At 35.8% G+C, this 21,263-nt stretch overlaps 1 protein-coding gene across 3 annotated transcripts in view; it reads left to right on the top strand.

Annotated features, from left to right (window-relative positions):
* FAM172A (family with sequence similarity 172, member A) overlaps positions 1 to 21,263 on the top strand; it is a 651,833-nt gene that overhangs the window by 355,187 nt on the left and 275,383 nt on the right. For all 3 annotated transcript variants that reach the window (XM_006885364.1, XM_006885363.1, XM_006885362.1), the window contains one exon: positions 8,753 to 8,872. In XM_006885364.1, the coding sequence (XP_006885426.1) occupies positions 8,753 to 8,872 (120 nt within the window). The remainder of the gene's footprint in view (positions 1 to 8,752; positions 8,873 to 21,263) is intronic.

Here is a 21,263-nt window from a genome sequence, read left to right as displayed (position 1 = left end):
CTACTGTTAACTACGATTAACACATATCTCTGTGGACTGTGGAAGAAAGACTGATAGACTAATCTCTAAAAATTAGTAGGCCAAGAGATGGATTCCTAGTCATTATTGCTTAGTGTTTTAGGCTACTAACCAGAAGGTTAGCAGTTTAAAACCACTAGCTACTGTTTGGGAGAAAGATGGACAGTCTCTTCCCATGGTCACAGCCTCGAAAGCCTTACATCAAGTTGCTATGTGTAAGAAACACCTTCACAGTGAATTTGGGATTTGAACTTCGTTTTTAAATGCATGAACAGTGTAATGCTCATATATGTGTCATTTAGGTCAACTAGCAGTTGCCCTTCTATCATAGAATTTCTAGCCTAAATAGTTTTATAAACTTTGTCAGCTGGACAGTGAATAAGGATGACCAGAAAAGAACACCTTTGAGCAGTGGTAGCAGTGGTATTGGAGAAGAACACTGAGCATCCCATAGACAGCCAAGAGAATGAGTTGATATATCTTGGAGAGGGTGCAGCCAGAGTGCTCTTTGGAGACAAGAATGATGAGGCTTCACCTCACACACTTTGGGCATGCCACTAGGAGGGGCTGTTCCTTGGAGAAGGACATGATGCTGGCAAGGGTGAGGGGATCAGTGAAGAAGAGGAAAACCCTCAACACAGTGGATTGACACATTGACTGCTGCAGTTGGCTCTTGTATGTCAGGAAATGGCACAGAATGAAACATGATCTGAACCCTCTTTTCTTCATAGGGTCACTATGAGTCGTACTCAACTCAACCACACCTAACAACAACAACAACATCAACATATTGACCTGTTACATTGGGGAAAACCTGCAGTCAGAGAACTCTGCAAAGTGCTGGAGATCAAGGACGTCAATATAAAGACTCGGGAGCACCTTATCCAAGCCATGATCTCTTCAGCTACTTCCTGCACATCTGAAAGTTGGACAATGAATAAGGATGACAAAAGAATTGATAACTTTGAGTTGTGGTTTTGGAGATGAATACTGAATATCCATGGACTGCCAAAAAACTAACAAGTCTGTCTTGGAGGAAGTGCAGCCAGGCTGCTCCAGGGTAAAGGGTGAAACTTCCTTTTAGGTGCTTTGGGCATGTTGTCAGGATAAGTCAGGCTTTGGAAAAAGTCTGTCATTCTGGGAAAGGCCAGAGAAGGAGGAGAATATCCCCAGCAAAACACATTGACACAATAACTGTAACAGTGGGCTTGAGCCTTTCGGAGATATGGTGAATCTCTCCACAGTAGAGAGGGTCACTAAGCCAAAGTGACACACTGGTACTTAACAATGACTGAAAGAGCAATCACATCTTTCTTGAAGGAAGTGCAGTCAGTATGCTCCTTAAAGGCAAAGATGAAATTTAAGAGCAAAGTGAAACTGTATCACATGTTGTCAGAAGGGGCTAGTTCTTGGAAAAAGACATCCTAAAATGGGAAAGGTACAGCAACAGTGAAAAAGACTCAACAAGATGGATTGACACAGTGATTGCAACAGTGGGCTTTTCTAATCGACTGTTCATAGGGTCACTGTAAATTATAGTTGACTTAACAACCCCTAATAACAACATAATGATCAGTTTACTGTTATCTTAGTACATTCTTTAAGTTTTGCTCAATCTAACCTGTGTTACCCAGAAGGTCCCAGATTGAATTCCATGAGTTTTGTCTAGAATTTTCAGTCTCTTCACATGTAATCTAGCTTTCCTGGAGAATAATATCTCTGTTGTTGTTGCTTGCCTTTGAATCGAGCACAACTAATAGTGACCCTATGAAAAAAAAGGCCTAAAGCCCCTCTACAACTACCAACATTTATCAAAGCTCATAGAGCTTGCAGAATCATGTTGTTTAGGAATTGGATGCCACTCCTGCTTCCAGGAACTGTGAAAAGAAACATTGGAAAAGTAGTTTTAGAGAAGATGTTAGTAAAGTTTTCAGTATGTCTGGTAGACAATCGAAGCCATTTTAGAAAATAGACTTATTAGGATAGTGCTTTAATTAAAACCAGACTTCAGGAATACAGTTCTGTAAGAAGAGTAAAGAGAAAAGTTTGAAGAAATGGGACTAGTTGTGAAACAATGAATGAATGGAAATCCAAGTTCTTGGTAAACCTTTATTAAAATCTCAATTAAAAGATTTAAAAAACGAATGCAAATAGTGAAGAACCAAAGGAAGGTAGAAATGGAAAAGAATGGATATCTCAGTAGTGTGAAAGAAGAATTGGTCGTTTTGAGAAGAAAGGAGTAAAGACCTCACTGAGTTCAGGAAACGAAAAATTTATTACATATTTTTTAGACGATTTTGTGTCATGACAATCTGACATGACTATAGAAAGGTTCATTTCTCACATCCTAATAACCTCTTTAGTATTTATGTTTGGAAGCAGGAGAGGCATACACTTCCTAAACAACATGCCTTTGGAAACTATGAATTTAATAAATGACGAGTTATAGAAAGGCATCAGGCCTTTTGTTCATAGGGTCTCTCTGAGTCGTACTTGACTTGATGGCACTCAACAACAGCATTTATAAGTTAACACTTATTAAATTTCAACTAGCATCACAAGATACCCTTGCTCATTCTTCTCCCTCTGTTTGCGATGTGGAGATTATTGAGAACAGTGTAATGTAATCTCCTGTATGCTTTTATACATTGTAGTATAAAAGACCAGCATCATAGCATTATGGTAATTCTGTCATACAGTAGTTACCAGCAAGTGAAAACTATCATTTCTTCCTGATTTGTGTATACATTTCTTACATTTCACACTATTAGGAAGTTTGTTGTTATTCTTGTAATTGTTGTTGTGTATCATCAAGGTGGAATTGCCTCCTGGCTCACACTCCAGTAAGTTTTCAGAACTGATAAATCACCCTGGAGAAGATTGCCCATCTTTCTTGCTCTGACCAGATTAGAATCGTGTGCTTTTATTTTAGCATTGCAGCTCCTTACCACTAAACCACCGGATGTTTGAAATTTCTCTGGATATTTTCAGGCTAGAATTACTGTGGTAATAATGCACCCTTCACTACTGAAAATTGGAAAAATTTAATTTTTTGTTATTCCAGATATAATATGTGAAGAAAAAACTGCTAAAACATGTCTAATCCCTTTAAAGAGTAGCTGTAAATAATTCACTTGTATAACTACCACCAGTGTTGGTTTGTTTTACTAATCACTTCTTCAATCACAACTCCTTCTCTCTTCTTAGAATTAACTATTATTCTGATTTAGTATTTTTTTCATCCTTTAAATTATTGAAAACTAAGTTACTAATGCCTAAAATATCTCCTATAATGAATTTTCTTCCAGTGATTATATATTTATATGAGTAGACAATTCACAAGTTACTTATATATGACTTAGTGTAGTACAGTAGCAGCTCTACTGACCCCTCTACATGCACCAGTATCTCATAGGCCATGTCCAGCTCCAAAGTGGACATAGTCACCCACCAATCAAGGTGTATACAGTGGTTTGTCATACGAAGCAAGTGCATATCACAACATTTTTATTAACGTGCTATTATGTTAAAAGTATTTCAGTGTTCCTGGAAGTGTTTCTTTCATTTTTATGTATGTTGTTGTTGTTGTTGTTGTGCCATCAAGTTGCCCATGATTCATATGACAATAGCTCTGAACCCTGCCCTATCATGAGCCAGCCTCACTGACTCTGACACACCTACCCCTATTGCCCTAGTTATTGTTTCAATCAATCTCATCTCGGGTCTTCGTCTCCTGTGCTGTCCTTCTACCCTTCCAAGCATGATGTCCTTCTCCTGGGATTGATCCCTCCTGGCCATGTGCCCAAAGAATGTGAGATGGAGCCTCAAAAGCCTTGCCTTTAAGGAGAAACTTGGTTTCACCCTTACCAAGACAAACTTTTTTGTTCTCCTGGCAGTCCTGGTTATGTTCAGTCCTCTTCTCCAGCACCACAACCCAAAGGCATCAATTCTTCTTCTCTCATCCATTGTCATTGTCTAGCTCTCTGATGCATAGCAAGTAATTGTGAAAAACATGGCCTGGATCAGGCATACCTTGGTCTCTAGACTGGCATCATTAATTACTCTTTAGCACTTTGGAGAGGTCCCTGACAGCAGATTTTCCCAGTGCAATTTGTCTTTCAATTTCCCGACTGCTGGTGCCAAGAGTGTTGATTATGGAGCCAAGCAAGCTGAAGTTGTTAACAGTCTCAATCTCTTCTCTGTCTATCATGATGCTGTTAATTGGCCTAGTAGAGAGAATTTTTGTTGTCTTTTTTTTAAGTAAAATTTTTATTTTATACTGGTATACTTAAAAAGTGTATATGCATTTTTTTCCACATCAGTACTTCTTGATGTTAAGTTTCAATCCATATTGAAGACGACAGTCCTTGACCTTCTGCAGCAAACGCTGCAGGTCTTCCTCAGTTTTGGCAAGCAAGGTTGTGTCATCTGCATAATACAGATTGTTGATGAATCTTTCTCCAATCCTGTTGCCACATTCTTACCTATAAAGTCCAACTTCCAGAAAAATCTGTTTCACATACAGATTGAAAAGTTATGAAGAAAGGATGTATCCCTGATGCATTCCCTTCCTGCTTCCTTGCTGTTTTCACTAATGCTTCCTAGTCCAAGCACAGGTTTCTCATGAGCAAAATCAGGTGTTCTGGAATTCCCACCTTCTCAAGGTTAACCACAATGTGTTGTGATCCACACAGTTGAATGCCTTTGCACAGTCAATGAAACACAGATAGACATTCCTCTGGTCCTCTTTGCTTTCAGCCAACATCCATCTGAAATTGGGGATAATGTCTCTGGTGTCATGGCCTCTTCTAAACCCAGCTTGGTTTTTTGGTAGTTCTCTAAGTACTGTTCCAGTCACTTTTTGATACTCTTCAGGAAGATTTTGCTTGTGTATGATATAATTGATATTATTTGATAATTTCCTCTGTTGAGTCACCTCTTTTGGGGATAAGAATAAATATGGATCTCTTGCCATTAGATGACCAGATAATTGTCCTCCGGATTTCTTGGCACTACTTGCTGAGCACGTCTGGAACAGCATCTGTTTGTTCATTTATGTCAGTTGGTTTTCCACCAATTCCTGGAGCCTTTTTTTTTTTTTTGCCATTTCCTTTAGAGCTCCCAGAACTGCCTCCTGCATACCCACTGCTTCTTTATTATATGGTTTGTTTGGGTTTTTTTTTTTTCATTAAATTCTTCTGTGTTGGCCTTTTATTTTTTTTTTTTGTACAGTGATGATTTGTACTCCTTCCATCTTCTTTTGATGCTTCCTAAATCGTTCAATATTCTGCCCATAGCATTGTTAAATATTTCAACTCGTGTCTTGAATTTGTTCTTCAGTTACTTCAGCTTAAGAAATGTTGAGCAAATTTGTCCCTTTTGATTTTCTGACTCCAGCTCTTTACACATTTCATTGTATTACTTTGTTTTGTCTACCAGAGCTACCCTTTGAAATCTATTCAGCTTCTTAACTTTTTTATTTCTTCCCTTTGCTTTGTCATTTTGGTCCACTAGTGTAATACTCAGAGTGTCTTCTGACAACCATCTTGGTCTTTACTTCCTCCTCTCTCTTTGTAATGACCTTTTATATTCTTCCAGGATGATATTCTTGATATCCTCTCACAGTTTATCAGGTATTCATTCATTTATTGTTCAAGGCTTCAAATCTCTTCATGCAATGGTTTTAAAATTTAGATCAGGTAGACTCAGAGTCAAATTTTGCTCCCTGTGGTTTTGATTTAACTTTCTTTAGTTTTAATTTGAACTTGCATATGAGTAGCTGATGGTCTGCTCCACAAACAGCACCTGGCCTAGTTTTCACTGCTGACACTGAGTTTCTCCAATTATTATTTCCACAGATGTAATGTATCTTATTTCTCTGCATACCACTAGGTGAAATCCATGTGTATAGTCACCATTTTTTTTCTTATAGAAAGTATTTGCAACAAATAAATCATTGTACAGTATTCAGTCATTCTGTTTATATCCTCATTTCTGTCACCAAGTCAGTATTTTCCAACTATTGATATTCCCTGCTCCCAATTTTTGCATTCCAGTCACCCATTATTATTAATGCATCTTGGTGGCAGGTTCAGTCGATTTCTGCAAAAGTTGTAGAAATCATTTATTTCCTCCACTTTGGCTCGTGTTATTTGTGCATATATTTGAATGATAATCTTATTCACCAGACTTCCTTGTGTACGTATAGATATTATCCTGTTACTAAAACCATTATATTTCAAGATGGATCAAAAAAGAAACTTTTTAACTATGAAGTGACCCCGTTTTTCCTCACCTTTTCATCTCTGGTATAGTAGATCATGGGTGTCTCATTCAGAATGTCCCATGCCAACCCATCTCCTTACTCCAGTACCTAATATGTCAATATTTGTGTGTTCCATTTCTTTCTTAACAATGGCCAATTTTCCTACATTCATGCTTCATACATCCCATGTTCCAATCACTAGTGTCTTCTTATAACCGTTGCTCCTCCTTTGTGTTTCAAAATTCGAGGAAAGGTATACCATATACTGTCTACGAGGACAGACATTTAACTGATTTTAGATTTGAACCATATCTGCAAACGTGTGTGTGTGTGTGGGTGGGTGGGTGTGTAGTTTTTGTTATGGACTGAGTTATCCTTAACAATACCGAGTAAAACTCCTCCATAGGTTTTTCAAGGCTGCAGTCTTCACAGAATCCGATTGCCAAATCCTTTTCCCACAGAGTAGATTTAAACAGCTAATTTTTGAGCTAACAGCTAACTTCTTGACCACTGGGCCACTAAGGCTCACTGTCTGTGTTTGTAGGTAGTCTTATATCTATGTTATACATATCTTTGAAAGTTTATTTTTATTGTATTATTATTTGGCAAGGTCATAACTTATCATCCTGAAAATGAATATTGTACTTGATTCTGTTATTTCATTCAGTTGCACTGCGATTTCATTAACAAACACAGGTACTTGCCTCAAAAGTTTGATAAGCTAGCAACAGTTATAATAGCTTATGTGGGAGCATGTACAAGGTATCATTTGAGGACACTATCCAGCCTTTAAAATTATAGAGAAGATTTCCTATAGGAAGTGATATCTCAATTCAGTACTGAAGATAAGTAGTGATTGTGCATGTGAAGGTGGGAGGTGAAATAGGGGCAGTGCACAGGGGAGCACTCTCCAGACAAACTAGGCTGGACACGCACAAAAAATATGGTACAATAAGAAAACTACAATTTATTACCTGCAAATGGTACACAGAGAATGGATATGATATCTCTTAGAAGGTAGGGGGGGAAAGTATTTTTTAGTGCATAATGAGAGATATAATTCAACAGAGAGGCAGAAGCCAAGTTCTTGAAGGCCCTTGAGTGTCATACTAAGAAATTTGAATCTGATCCTGAAGTCAATGAAGAGACTTTGAAGGATTCTAAACAAGGAGTGAGTGATATGATGATCTGTTCATATTTGCATATTTGAAAGATTCTTCTAACTACAAATTGAGAGCATTTAAGAGGACAATCCTGGGGGCAGGAAAGATGGGCCAGAGATTTTTGTACTCATTCACTTGAGATTAGATAGTGGCTTATAAAGCTATTAAGTGGACAAACTCAGTAGGATATTGGTGATTGACTATATGTGGAAGAAGAAAGGTGTGAACGATGGTGCTCAGCTTTTGATTGTAGGTGAGGAGCATAGATTGTGACAGTTTCTTGAGTTTTGGCTTGGGTCAATTTAAAGTGTCTATGGGACATCTAAAATGATGTCAAGTAAGCACTTGGATATATTGTTCTGGAGCATTGGGCAGACATAATAGGAATATAGACATTAAGAAATAGTAGTTTTTACATAAAAATTAGAGCCATTCATATGAATTGAAATTAAATAAACTGTGTTAGTTGCTGACTATTCATGACATTCTTAGAAAATTAGTCATTTGATGTTAGATATTCTAAGAAATACTTACTCAAACCATTTTCCTTTTCTATTTCATATCTTAGCAGTTTTCTAACCAGGATTACCTATCTTTTTATTTCTTTTATTATTCAGATTTTTATTTTAGACTTGTATATGAACTAATAGATTATTACAGGACTCTTAGGATTAAAACTTATTAGGATAAATGCAGTACTCCCAAGCTTATGTGGTTTTGATTTATTCTCAATTCTGAAAATAAAATCTGTATGAAAAATGCTTGAGGAAAAAGAATGTGTGTGTGTGTGTGTGTGTTTGTGTATATCTTTTTAATAATTTAAATAAAGAATAATTTTTATTATTAATATTCTGGAGGTGTTTCTGTTTACAGATACTTAACATTTTCTAAATCGCATAATTTGTATTCTGTAGAATATCAGTTTAATGCTAACAGTAGAAATGTGACTGACTGTTAAAGTTTTACATTCTTTTATCATAAGACTGCTAATTTTCTGCTATACAATTCTAATGTGTTTGTACAAATTTTAATGTCTCAGGTATATAAAATGCAATTTCCCATCCTAAATGTGTGTGTTTTAAATGTTTTCTTTCAGAAAAATTGTAGTAGCAGTTTTGCTATGCAGAAGTTTACTAAATAGTTTGATACTGGCTTATTCTCTAATTTGAGTTTTAAGTGTTGCCCTTATGAATTATCTTGAACAATATTTAACCATCTCATTTTATACTGTAAAAATGGATATAATTTAATTTTTACTACTATGATAATAGATACAGTATATAAGATATAATAATTTTTCTTATAGGAAAATGGTTCTCCTGAAGAACATGCAGTCTATGTGTGGGACCATTTCATAGCCCAATCTGCAGCTGAGAATGTGTTTTTTGTTGCTCATAGTTATGGAGGACTTGCGTTTGTTGAACTGGTAAGTGTACATTTAACATTATTTTTAACCCCCAATCACCTAATAGGCTTACCCTCTCTCCTCTCATACATGGTGATATTATGTTTGGAAAGTTAAAAAAATATTTTCAGTAAATTATTTCATACTGTTTGAAATGAATAAACTTGTATGTATTTTGGTTTGTCTTTTCATGTTGGTAGAGATTTTAAGTATTCGTCAAAAGCCATTTTACTTGATCCTTCCTTTGTAACCCCAATTTCCATACATTTAATGATGTTGATGTTTTATGTATGCTCTGTGAAGGCATGCATTTTCTGAAGTGTTCAAAAAGTTAAGAAACTTATTTGAGACTATTTAGTGATCCATAACTGATTCTATTGCTACAAATAAGTACTTAATATGTACAAGTAGTGTTGAAATTATCAGAAAACTTCCATTAATTTGTTTCTATTTGGAATGTGGTGCTTGACCCCTTAAACTTTGCATTCCAAAAAATAATCTGATTCCTACAGTAAAAGTACGTGAGTGTGATAGAAAAATTACTATGATTTTTGTATCATGAATACTCTGAATTTTCTGACTATGTGGTATTACACATACCACAATTTCACATCAGTGTGAATGATTACTGGCATCTAATCTGCACTAAAAATGTACGAATGAAAAATTTATGTACTGGTGGTACCCATAACCTTTTATATCTCAAGAAGGTACCAGTGCTATAATAAAATTAGCGATTTGGAAAAAATATATTTTATCATTTTAATACCACGTAAACCAAAAGTAAATTCTCATAGAAGGTACAACATTCCTTTTCTATTTCTAGATGTGATATTTACTTTTTTTCTCTCATGGATATTAAATATATATCTATGGCTTATTCAACCAACCTATATGCAAATGCTAATCTCATGTAATTTATATATTAAACCAGTGATGACACTTGCTAGCTAAAATATGTTAACTGACCTGAATCTGGAAATGCTTTTGATATCTCAAGTTCAATAAATAATCTAAGTTTTTCTTTGTTAAAGTGATTTCAGTTCGTAGGAATTATTTTCTAATATTTCTGTCTCTATTTTCATATAAAATTAACTGTTTTAACATAGTTTATAACACATGAGTATGTCATTTTTAAAAGGTGATGTCTTTACATCACTGTTTCAACACATAGATTTATATAACTTGAATTTTTTTTGCTGTAAGGCATTACGTTACTTAAAATATGAAATTTCATTGACTTGAAGAGTAACAAAATATATCTGAGAGCTTGGGGTTCTAATCAAGTGTTAAACATTTATAAAACATAAATTCCCATTTTTTTTTACTGTCAAGATAGTTTGTAAAATCTTTTGTATATCAGGTTTGAAATTTAAGTGAATTTTGGACAGTTTTAAAAATGGCTTTAAGATGCCAAAGTAACAGATGACCAGTGTTTGAGTCCTCTTTCGCCTGTCCTTCTTGTCACACACTGGTGGATATTTCTCCACTTTTGTTCCACTTTAATATAAAGCACACAGATGTTTCAGAACAAGACTTGACTTCTGACCTTGAGGCTATTAGGGTCAGGGTCCTCAGGGCCTGTGAAATTATCACAAGCTGAGCTAAAGTTTTTCTCCATCACAGGAAGTAACCAGTAAGTAAGAAGTTAAAAAGGAGCTTTGTCAGAGAGACAAGATGGTCTCAGTAAGGGTCAGCTTCTGTAGTCTGCTGTCTCTGCAGGAGGTGCATGCATGGGAGGAGGAATATAATATAACCACTGGCACATCACATATCTGTCAGGCAACACCAGGGCTGAGAAGTCTATTTAATGTAATATACCTTGTTTATGATTTAAAATATTAATGACCATTTTTCAACTTTGTATGTTTGCTGCTTTATAGTCAACTATGATCCCAATGTAGAGATGTAGCAACTAGAAGAGTCATTTCTTACTTAATAAAATAGATTCGTCTACACAAACATTGTATGCTGATGAGTTTTACATTAATTGTTTTACAAAGCTTGATTAATATATTTAAAGCCATTAAATTTCCATATCATTTTAAATGAATTTAAAGTAGTAGTTCTAAAGAAATAAATGATATTGTTGAAATTGAGAAAAAAATTCATTCATTCAGAATTTGTCAATTTTTTAAGTGCAATTTATAAAATTATTTTACATTAATTACAATGTTTAATAGAACTTTATAGGGGAATTAATTGCAAAAATATGTAAATCTTAAAAATTTTCTTTCAATTTTTGGTTTTATTCATGTTTCTCAGACATTAAATCTTTGGATTTTGGTAAAGTCTAATATTTAAAAAAATTTTTAAACTTTGCTTTGAGTTAAAGACACTATGTATGTATATTTATGTGTTTCTGTGTATATAAATATATATGTATAAAAATGTATCCACACTTTATACATAAATACATAAGCACAAATACACACTCATACAGACAAACTTCTTACAAATAGTCTTAATTTGTAGCAACATGTTTGGATGCATTTCATCCATCATTATTCACATACTCTTCTGAATTATAAATAGTAAGAAAATATATTTTACATATAAACTATGTTGCAAGTACAATTTCTCAAATAAATCTAATTACTTATAGTGTGAATTGTTTAGAATATAGGTTCCAGTCAGGACCCATTTGGAAATGCATATATTAGTTCCTAAATTACTGTTTTATATAATTGTAATTTCAAATTAAATGTGCTAACAGATAAACAGAACTCATAGTAGTTACAAAGCTTTTTTATTTTGCTAATTTTTTAAACTAAGAAAGTAATTTATGATTAGTTCTTATTTTAAAGTGTTATATTTTTCCAGAAATAATACATTACAATCTTGAGATTTATTTTCAAAACCAATCTTCATTTTATAGTAGTAAATATTGGAACTTTACCATGTCTAGCTTTATTATACAATATACAGTTTACTACAAGAATGAGAAGAGGTATCCAGAAAGTAAGTTTTCAGTGCTTGAATTTTCATCATGTGATAACTCCTCAAATTTCTAAGCCTAAACTTGCTGAATTCTTAGTAAAATTATATATTGATAAGCCATCTACCTCTTACAGCATTTCTAACAGTCATTAATGGGGAAAGAGGACTGTTTTGTAATTTAATAGTAAATTAATATAAGTAGTATATGTTCTGTGTTATCTTTCTTATATTTACAATTATAATTGGCATTAAAATAGTGCCAAAATATAATTCATCAAGATTTGCTTTTTCTTAAATTATTTCTTGTAATTTATTTTCTACTTCATAATCATAATCCATTTACCAAATTACTTTGAATAGAGATCTACAAATGATGCAACTAGCGGTTTTTGCCTTATATAATCTTTATATAAGTTACAAAAAGTTTGGGCTTATGTGTTGGGAATTTACATTCATTATAAAACAGTGTAGCTTTCAGGTTTTTCCTAATCTCCTCCTATAGCTACTTTGATAATATGACTCCATTACCTTCATTGTTGACCATTTTAGTGGGTTTTTGTCTTTTCAAGCAGTGATCAGTTTGAAAAACATTAAAATGTTCTCATTGGGAAGTGAGGTAGCTTTTCCTTGTCAATGCTTAGGTTCTAAATTCAGCTCACCTTTCCTTCTCTGTAAATGTTCAATAAAACAGTTTTTATTCCAGTTTCTTTCTAAATGTAAGTCTACACACATATCTTTATAAAACATATTAAACATTTTTAGTAAACATGTTTCATTAGTTAAATTATCTCAGCTGATAAAAGTTAAAATTTTAAAAATTATTTCCTTTCCCATGTTAGTACTGGTATGTTCACAAACATTATGAAAAGTGTCACTTAGAAATGTGTGAAAACTGCTTCTTTTGAAAGTGTGTCTCTACCCACTTTTGATTTTAGTTTCTCCATGCTTGTCAGCACTTGATTGGCACCTCACTTGCATGTGAATTAAGGAATGAAGGAACTCTATTTTCTTGCTATTGTTCCATGCTGCGCTCACTGGCCTCCAGGCAGCCCAAGCTGCCCTTCAGTAGCTGATAGAGGACTAGTTTTGGGACAGAGCTGTGTGTGGACACTCAACCTTAGCCTACACGGACTCAATTTTTTTAGAGTTTCCTAGAGTATGATTTGGATTTCCAATGAAGATAAAATGAAGCCTAACAGAAAGAATTAGTTGCTACCTTTAGTGACATTGGCTCACTAATCTTATTGATGCAACATTTACCTTTTTTCTTCTAGGAAGACCAAAGTGATTTGGATTCTGATAGATTATCCCTTTAATTTGATCAGTGGAAATATCTGAAATCCATTTTAAATTCCTCTTTAAATGCAGTTTTTATTTTAAAAATGAAATTGTGCTAGACATAAATTGAGTGTGCTTGTTACCTTGATCTTTATAGAGATTAGTATAGGAGAGCCAAGCTGGACTGCCAAGAATCAAGAATTAAAGGAGTTAGGATAAGAAACTCTGACAAAGCATGGTTAACTACGCAGCTACCAACCAAAAGGTTGACAGTTCAAACCTACCAGCAGCCTTGAAAGAGAAGTATGTGGCAGTCTCCTTCCAGAGAGACCCTTCATTGGTTTTGAAAACTTAAAACCTTAATGGAAAGACTTGCCCATCTTTCTCATGGCAAGTTACTGGTAGATTCGAACTGCTGTCCTGTTGGTGAGCCTCATAACACATAATACACTACATCATCAGTAAATTGCATGTTCTTTAGCTGGTAGAAGTGAGTTGCATTGACATAGTGAGATTCAAAGAAGGGCTTTACAAACATAGAAATAGTGCCAAAGAGGTAGCACACATTAGAGATTTTAAGGAAGCGTTTATTCCATTGGCAAAATGAATGAACTGAAAAAGAATGTATGATGTCTTTCCTCATACACACCTACAAAAACATGTTAACATAGAGACTTCTGTCACAACAAAGAAGTGAACAGTGACCATATATATGGAGGTACTTGGAGAATATATTTACATTTGCTGAATTTTTAATATATGTGGTTCATATAATAAATGAAATATGAAATAAAGATTATATCTGGATAAGAGTGTAAAACAAGAGAGGAAAAAGATTATAAAAGAAGAGAGACTGTATATAGTTGAAACTCGTTAATATATTTTCATGGATTACCTGTACATTGAGATAGGTTGTTGCTGTGTTTTTTAAATTTTTTTTTAATTCATTCATTGTTGCACATTTTCCTCCCCCTCCCTTGAGATAGGATTTTATTATTACGGCTTTTCGTTTTTAGTAAAATATTTTTAGTATGTGTTAGGAGGACAAACTACCTAGCAAGCTAGCCCAATTTGCTTTTTAAAAAATTCCATTTCCTCTTCTTTGGTCTTATATCTAGACAGACAAAACTTTTCAAAAGTTTTTTTCCCTAAAATACTGATTATGTCTTATACTCTCTGTGTCTGTTTTTATTTGTTCAATCATTTCACAGTTGTATCGTTGTATTCTTATTTCCGTCTTACTGGTGTTCTCATTCATCCCCTATAGCACTCTATGACTAGTATTATTTTAACACTACTTTTATTATATGTGATGCAGAAATGGATTGTTCAAAATGGCTTCTCTAGCTATTTCTTTTTACTTTATCCAAGTGGTTTAGATGGTGAAAAAATTGAGATTATTAACAGCTTTAGTTTGCTTGGCTACACAGTCAACACTCTTGGTACCAGGCCAGGAAATCAGAAGATGAATTGCATTGGGAAAGTCGGCTGTCAGGGACCTCTCCAGAGTACTGAAGAGCAACAACACCAGGCAGAGACTAAGGTGTGCCTGATGTAGGCCATATTCTTCGTAGTTGCTTGCTATGTGTCAGAGAGCTGAACAGCAACTAGGGATGATAGAAAGAGAATTGATGCCTTTGAGCTGTGGTGATGGAGAAGAGTAATGAATATACCATGGTCTGCCAGAACAAACAGATTTGTTCTAGAGAGGATGACAACAGACTGCTCCTTGGAGGCAAGGATTCTGAGGCTTCATCTGACAGTCTTTGGGCATGTTGCAAGGAGGGACCAGTCCTTGCAGAGGGACACCATGGTTGGAAGGATGGGGGGACAGAGAAGGAAAGGAAGACCATCAATGAGATGGATTGATTCAGTGACTGGAGTAATAAGGTTAGGTGTCTCGGAGGCAGTGAAGTTGGCACAGGATAGAGCAAGTTTCAGGGCTCTTGTACATAGGGTCGCTAAGAGACACATGCGACTCAGTGGCACATAAGAACCACCGAGTGATTTACTTTCTCCACTATGCTAATAATGCAGTCCACCTTTGGGGTAGAAACATGCAAAGAAAGTACATAAACCACTAATGAGGGAATTGTTCAGCCTTACCACATTACCATGAAACAAATCTACTTCAAGAAAGTGCAACCAGGTTGCTCCTAAAATGAAGGTTAGTGAAATTTCATCTCAGTTATGTAGGGCATATATTTCAGAGAAAGCAGACCTTAGAAAAAGGCCTCCTGTTAGGAAAGGTAGAGTTCAGCAAAGGAGAGGAAGCCTCTCAATATAGATTGGTGCACTGACTACCACAATGAGTTTCAGCAGGGCAGATATAATGATGATGGCACAGGACAGAGCAAGATTCAGATGTGCCTTATGAGTCATAGTCAGATGGCTGACACTTAGAAACAACAACTATCCTATCAGGATGAAATTGAGCAGGTTTAGGACAGAAGAGGAGACTCTCATTAGCAGCAAAAGAGAAGAAGCAGAGTCCAGTGTGCATCATTCCAGACCAGAGGGATTCCTGCACAAGATACCGACAGATGAGATTGAGATGTCACAGCAGCAGAGGTGGTGAGAACCTGAAGTTGATATGAGACAGAGCAAAACTGACTACTGCCCCAGAGAGCCAATATCAAGGGCGTTTTGCCTAAACTTTCTGGAGGACTTGAGGAGCTGAGAAGCCATATTTGATAGGATTAAAAGGGCTTTGTAATAATGGCCTAGAATCTGAAGGTTAGAGGCCTACCAACATATCTGAGAAGCGATCCATGTTGCTTCTTGAATTGTTACCTGTTAACTTCCATTGTAAATCCCATAATCATGAATATGGTTTGTGAGTTCTGCATGACCATTGCAATCGATGATCAGACCTAGAACAACACAGCAAAATCCCTGGCAGGGACAGTTGATGTTGGAATTTAGAGAAAATGAAAGAATTATTCTTGTTGTTAGGTTCCATCAAGTTGAGTACTATTCATAGTGACCCTATGAACAACAGGTCTGAACCCTTTCTTATCCTGTTCCACCCTTAAAAGATCTCTGTACACACTGTAGCCCATTGCTTCAGTCACTGTCATTTCATCTGGTTGAATATCTTCCTCTCCTTTGTCCTCTCTCCATCTTTCCAAGCATGATGTCCTTCTCCAAGAACAGCCTCTCAGTATATGAGATGAAGCTTCACCGTCCTTGCCTCCAGGGAGCACTCTGGCTGCACATTCTCCAAGATATAGCTGTTTATTCTTTTTTTCAGTCCATAAGATATTCAGTACTCCTCTCCAACACCACAGTTCAAAGGCATCAGTATTTCTTCTGTCATCCTTATTCATAGTCCAGCTCTCCGCATCATAACAAACAATTGAAAAAACTATGGTCTGGATCAGGCTCACTTTAGTCCTCAAACAAACATCAAATTTAGCAATCTAGAGTATCTATCTTTCTGGCTTTATTAAACCTCAATTCTTTTTTCCAGTAGGAAGTATCTACACAATACAGTGCTATATAAAATGAATAAAATTATTTTTAAAAAGTAGATATGGAGACTATGGGATCCTGTCTGATCTCACCTGAATTGGTTTTGTGTTTTAAATATTTTTGATGGGGAGTGTTCCATGGTGTGGAGTGGTGGAGGTCAGAAGCAGTCATCCCTCCAGATTTTTATACTATGCCTTTTCCCTTATCTATTGCATTTTCTCTCATGATAGTGACTTTAAGATCTTTTCTACAATCACGTTCTGCTATCGTCCTAGTAGGAAAACTTGCGTTCTAATACTGTGCTGCTAACCTAAACATGGCACCCTCTGGCCGTTCCAGGCTAGCAGTGGCTTTGTAAGAGAACGAAACCTAATGGAAGGTCAGTCGCTACTTAGTTCTGACTCTACAGCAATCAGTTGAGTTTGAGATGAGTGTAACTTTGTACTGCCATTTTCCCTTCTCCCTTCATCTCTACCCTCTTCTTCCAAGTACAGTGCCAAAGAATATCAAACATGAGAAGACAACCTAAGCTTGAATTATGTTTCTGATATTTACACATTTTAGTAACATGAGAAAAATCTCTTTGCATGTGTCAATCCATCCTTTGTAAATACCTACCTTACAACAAAGTTTGTGGAGTAAACTACAAAAATGTAACAATTTCTAGTTAGTAAATAAAATGTCAGAATTACAAGATTAATTAATCCTTTTTAATGCCATTTTTACTCTTAAATGAAAGAATATTATTCTTTACAAGGTTTTTCATAAAGCAAACTCAGTTGCCTCTTCTTAGTCTTGTCGTATTTTTATATATCATATTTTAAAACTTTAACAATTTTTCAGAAGTTTTGTTATAAAATTACATTTTATTTATAATTACTGTCATACCTAAATTATTTAGAAACAACTTGGAGACAAAAGAGTTTGATATTGTTCTAATTCCCCCCCCCAAGTTATGGGAAGTCTTAAATAAATACAAAGTGAGTGGATAGATATATACAGTTCTAGCTGAGAAGAATATTCTCTATGATTTATTCTTCATCAGTATGGATGGTGAAGTGATTGAGACAGTTAACAGTTTTAGTTAGTCTAAAGGACCTTAACTTGACCTTGATGTAAGGGATTTGTTCGATCACTATGAAACCAGTTAAATAGCCCATGGTCACAAAAAACCCCAAAAACAAAACCAAAAAAAAATCCCCAACAAACCATTATTCCCCCAAAAAAGCACTCATTAAAACAAATAGTAATATGATTGTGAAGTAGTATAACAGTGAGAAAAATCATCATTTTGTTAACTTCCCTAATGTAAAGGTTTATAAAGGAACGTGAGTGGCCTAGTGGTAAAGGATTGTACTGCAAATCAGAAACAAGACAGTTCAAATCCACCACCTTCTCTACAGGAGAAAGAAATTATCTCCAAGGTGATATACAATCTCTGAAAACCATCTGGGAGATTAGCTATGAGTTGATTTCAATTTCTGTCGATGTATTACAGATAGACATACCCCTAGTGCTCTCTGTTTTCAGCCAAGATCCATCTAACATTAGCTATAATATCCATAGTCCCACGACCTCTTCTAAACCCAGCTTGCACATCTGGCATTCCTCTGTTGATTTGGTGCTCCAGTCATTTTCTGAAGGATTGGCCATCTACTTCCAAAATAAAAGGCCTTCCAAAACCCTGTGTACAATAAATAGAGCACACTTAGAGTTGCAGACATGGCAGTTAAGGCTGAGATCTCAAATAGGAAACACAAGGGAGAAAGAGTTGTAAGCAGACACTAGTGATTGGAATGTGAAATGTGAGAAGCATGAATGTAGGAAAATTGGACACTGTTAAGAAAGATATGGAACACATAAATATTGACACAAACTTGGAAGCAGGAGTGTCATCCACTTTAAAATAGCTTGCTTCCGAAAACTCTATGAACCTGGAGAAAAGATGAAAGTTATGTTATATAGTCATTCAGGTCTTTCATTCCTAGGGTCACTATGAGTCCCCTATGACTTGATGGCACTAAACAACAACAATAGCATAGAGAGATCAGATGGCCTAGTGGACAGAAAATGATGCTACCAAGCCAAAGGTGGATGACCTTAATCTGTGGCACTTAGGTCTGTTTTACATTGTTTTTGGTGAAACATTCTTCAAGGTCATATAGTCCTGGTCTGCCCACTTGCTGTATAGAGGTAACTCGTGGTTACTGTGAAGCTGAACGTTGTGACACTGATGTGTCAAATGTGAAAATGGTTACCCATGGTAGATAGTGTTTGGTGGAGCTCCCCAATTCCAACAAGCTTGGAAGCAGGAGTGGTATCCACTTCCAAAATAGCTTGCCTCCCAAAACCCTATGAACATAGAGAAAGGATGAAACTTATATGAGTATTCAGGTCTTTCGTTCATAGGGTGGCTGTGAGTCTCCTATGGCACTTAACAACAACAACAAACAACAACTAGGTATAGGCGAAGTGAGATGGCTTTTCATGGGACTTTTTTTAACCAGATGATCATATGATCTACTATGCCAGGGATGAAAAGATGACAACAAATGGGGTTGCTTTCATAATTAAAAAAGTCATTTCTAGATAAATCTTGAAACAGTGCAGTGAGTGACAGGTACATCAATACGCATACAAGAAAGTCCAGTGGATACCACTAGTATTCAAATATATGCAGCAACAACTGGAGCCAAAGAGGAAGAAAAAAATTTCTACCAACTTTTGTAATTGAAATTTGATCGACCATGCAATCAAGAAACATTAATAATAATCGGTTACTGGAATGCAAAAGTTGGGAACAGGGAAGAAGGAACAGTAGTTGGAAAACATGGATATGGTGACAGAAATGAAGGTGAAGGTAGAGTGATAGAATTCTGCACATTCAGTGATTTGTTTACTGCAAATACCTTTTATAAAAAACACAAACGCAGCCTATACGCATGAATTTCACCTGATGGTATGCATAGAAATCAGATTGATTACATCTGTGGAAAAAAATCACTGGAGAAGCTCAATATCAGCTGTGAAAACCAGGCCAGGTGCTGATTGTGGAACAGACCACTAACTACTCAAATGCAAGTTGAAGCTGAAGCTGAAGAAAATTAAATCAAATCCACAGGAGCCAGTATTTGACCTTAAGACTATACCACTGGAGTTCCAAAATCATCTTAGGAACAACTTTGAGGCCTTGAACGTTAATGAGCAAAGACCAAATGAGCTGTGGGAGGATACAAGGAATATAATTTATGAAAAATGCAAAAGGCCATTACAAAGAAATTAAGGAGCTGAACGAAAGATTTCAAAGGACATCTCAGGAAGACAAAGCAAAGTATTATAATGAAAAGTGCATAGAACTGGAGTCAGACAATCAAAAGGGCCGAACTTGCTCAGCATTTCTTAAGCTTGAAGGAATTGAAAAAAAAATTCAAGCCATGACTTGAATTACTTAAGGATGTTTTGGGTAGAATAGTAAATGATCCAAGAAGCATTAAAAGAAGATAGAGGGCAGTATACTGAGTCACTGTACAAGAAGGAATTGGCTAACACAGAAACATCTCATGAAACAACGTATGAGCAAGAGCCTCTGGTGATGAAGAAAGAAAGAATTGGCAAAAAACAAGGCTCCAGGAATTGATGGCATACATGAATGGGTATAGAAGAAATACAAAATGAAATTAAGAAGTTTTTTAAAACAAATGACAATGAAAACACAACTTAACAAAACCCGTGGGAAATAGCCGTAATTAGAGGCCAATTAATAGCAATAAGCAAACACATCAAAAGGGAAGAAAAAATGATAATAACTCAACATCTACAACAAATTGAAAAACAACAGGAAAATAATTCTGACACACTCTAAAGAAACTGAAATTATACAAAATAGGGCAGACATAAATGAAATGAAAATGGAAAACAACTGTAACCCCCAACAAAACCAGGAGTTTTTTCTTCTAAAGGTCAATAAAATTGACAAACCACTAGCAAAACTAACAAGGGAACATAAAGAAAAGACACAGATAATCTAAGTAAGAGATGAAAGAGCCAATGTCACAGTTGAACCAATTACAATACAAAAGTTAACAATGCAATATGAAAACCTAGAAAAAATGGACAAGTACTTAGAAACTCATAACCTACCTAAACTGTTGTGGTTGTTGTTACTTGTCGTCGAGTTGCTTGCGACTCATAGAAACCCTATGTACAGCAGACCTAAACTCTTCTCTGTCCTGTGCCAATCTCATTGTCTCTGACACACTCATTCCAATTGCCCCAGTCACCAAATCAATCCACCTCCCAGAGGGCCTTCCCCTACTGCGCCTGCCCTCCATGCTCCCAAGCCTGATGGAGAAGGTTCCAAGGACCAGTCCCTCCTTACAACATGACCAAAGTATGTCAGACACAGTCTCAGAATCCTTACCGCCAAGGAGCAGTCCAGTTTAACCCTCTCCGGGATGAATTTCTTTGTTGTGTTAGCAGTCCATGGTACCCTCAGCATTCTTCTCCAACACCAAAGCTCAAAAGCATCAATTCTCGTTCTATCCTCCCTGGTCATTGTCCAGCTCTCTGAAGCATAACAAGTGATTGCAAAGACCATGGCCTGTACCAGATGCAGCTTAGTCTCCAGAGACACACCGTTGCTCTTCAGTACTTTAGAGAGGTCCCTAACAGCAGACTTTCCCATCGCAATACATCTTTTCATTTCCTGGCTACTGGTGCC

Source organism: Elephantulus edwardii, unplaced genomic scaffold (genome assembly GCF_000299155.1).
Source record: "Elephantulus edwardii isolate Elephantulus edwardi_28Jun2011 unplaced genomic scaffold, EleEdw1.0 scaffold00043, whole genome shotgun sequence".
Classification (NCBI taxonomy): Eukaryota; Metazoa; Chordata; class Mammalia; order Macroscelidea; family Macroscelididae; genus Elephantulus; species Elephantulus edwardii.
This window is presented reverse-complemented; position numbering and strand designations above follow the sequence as displayed.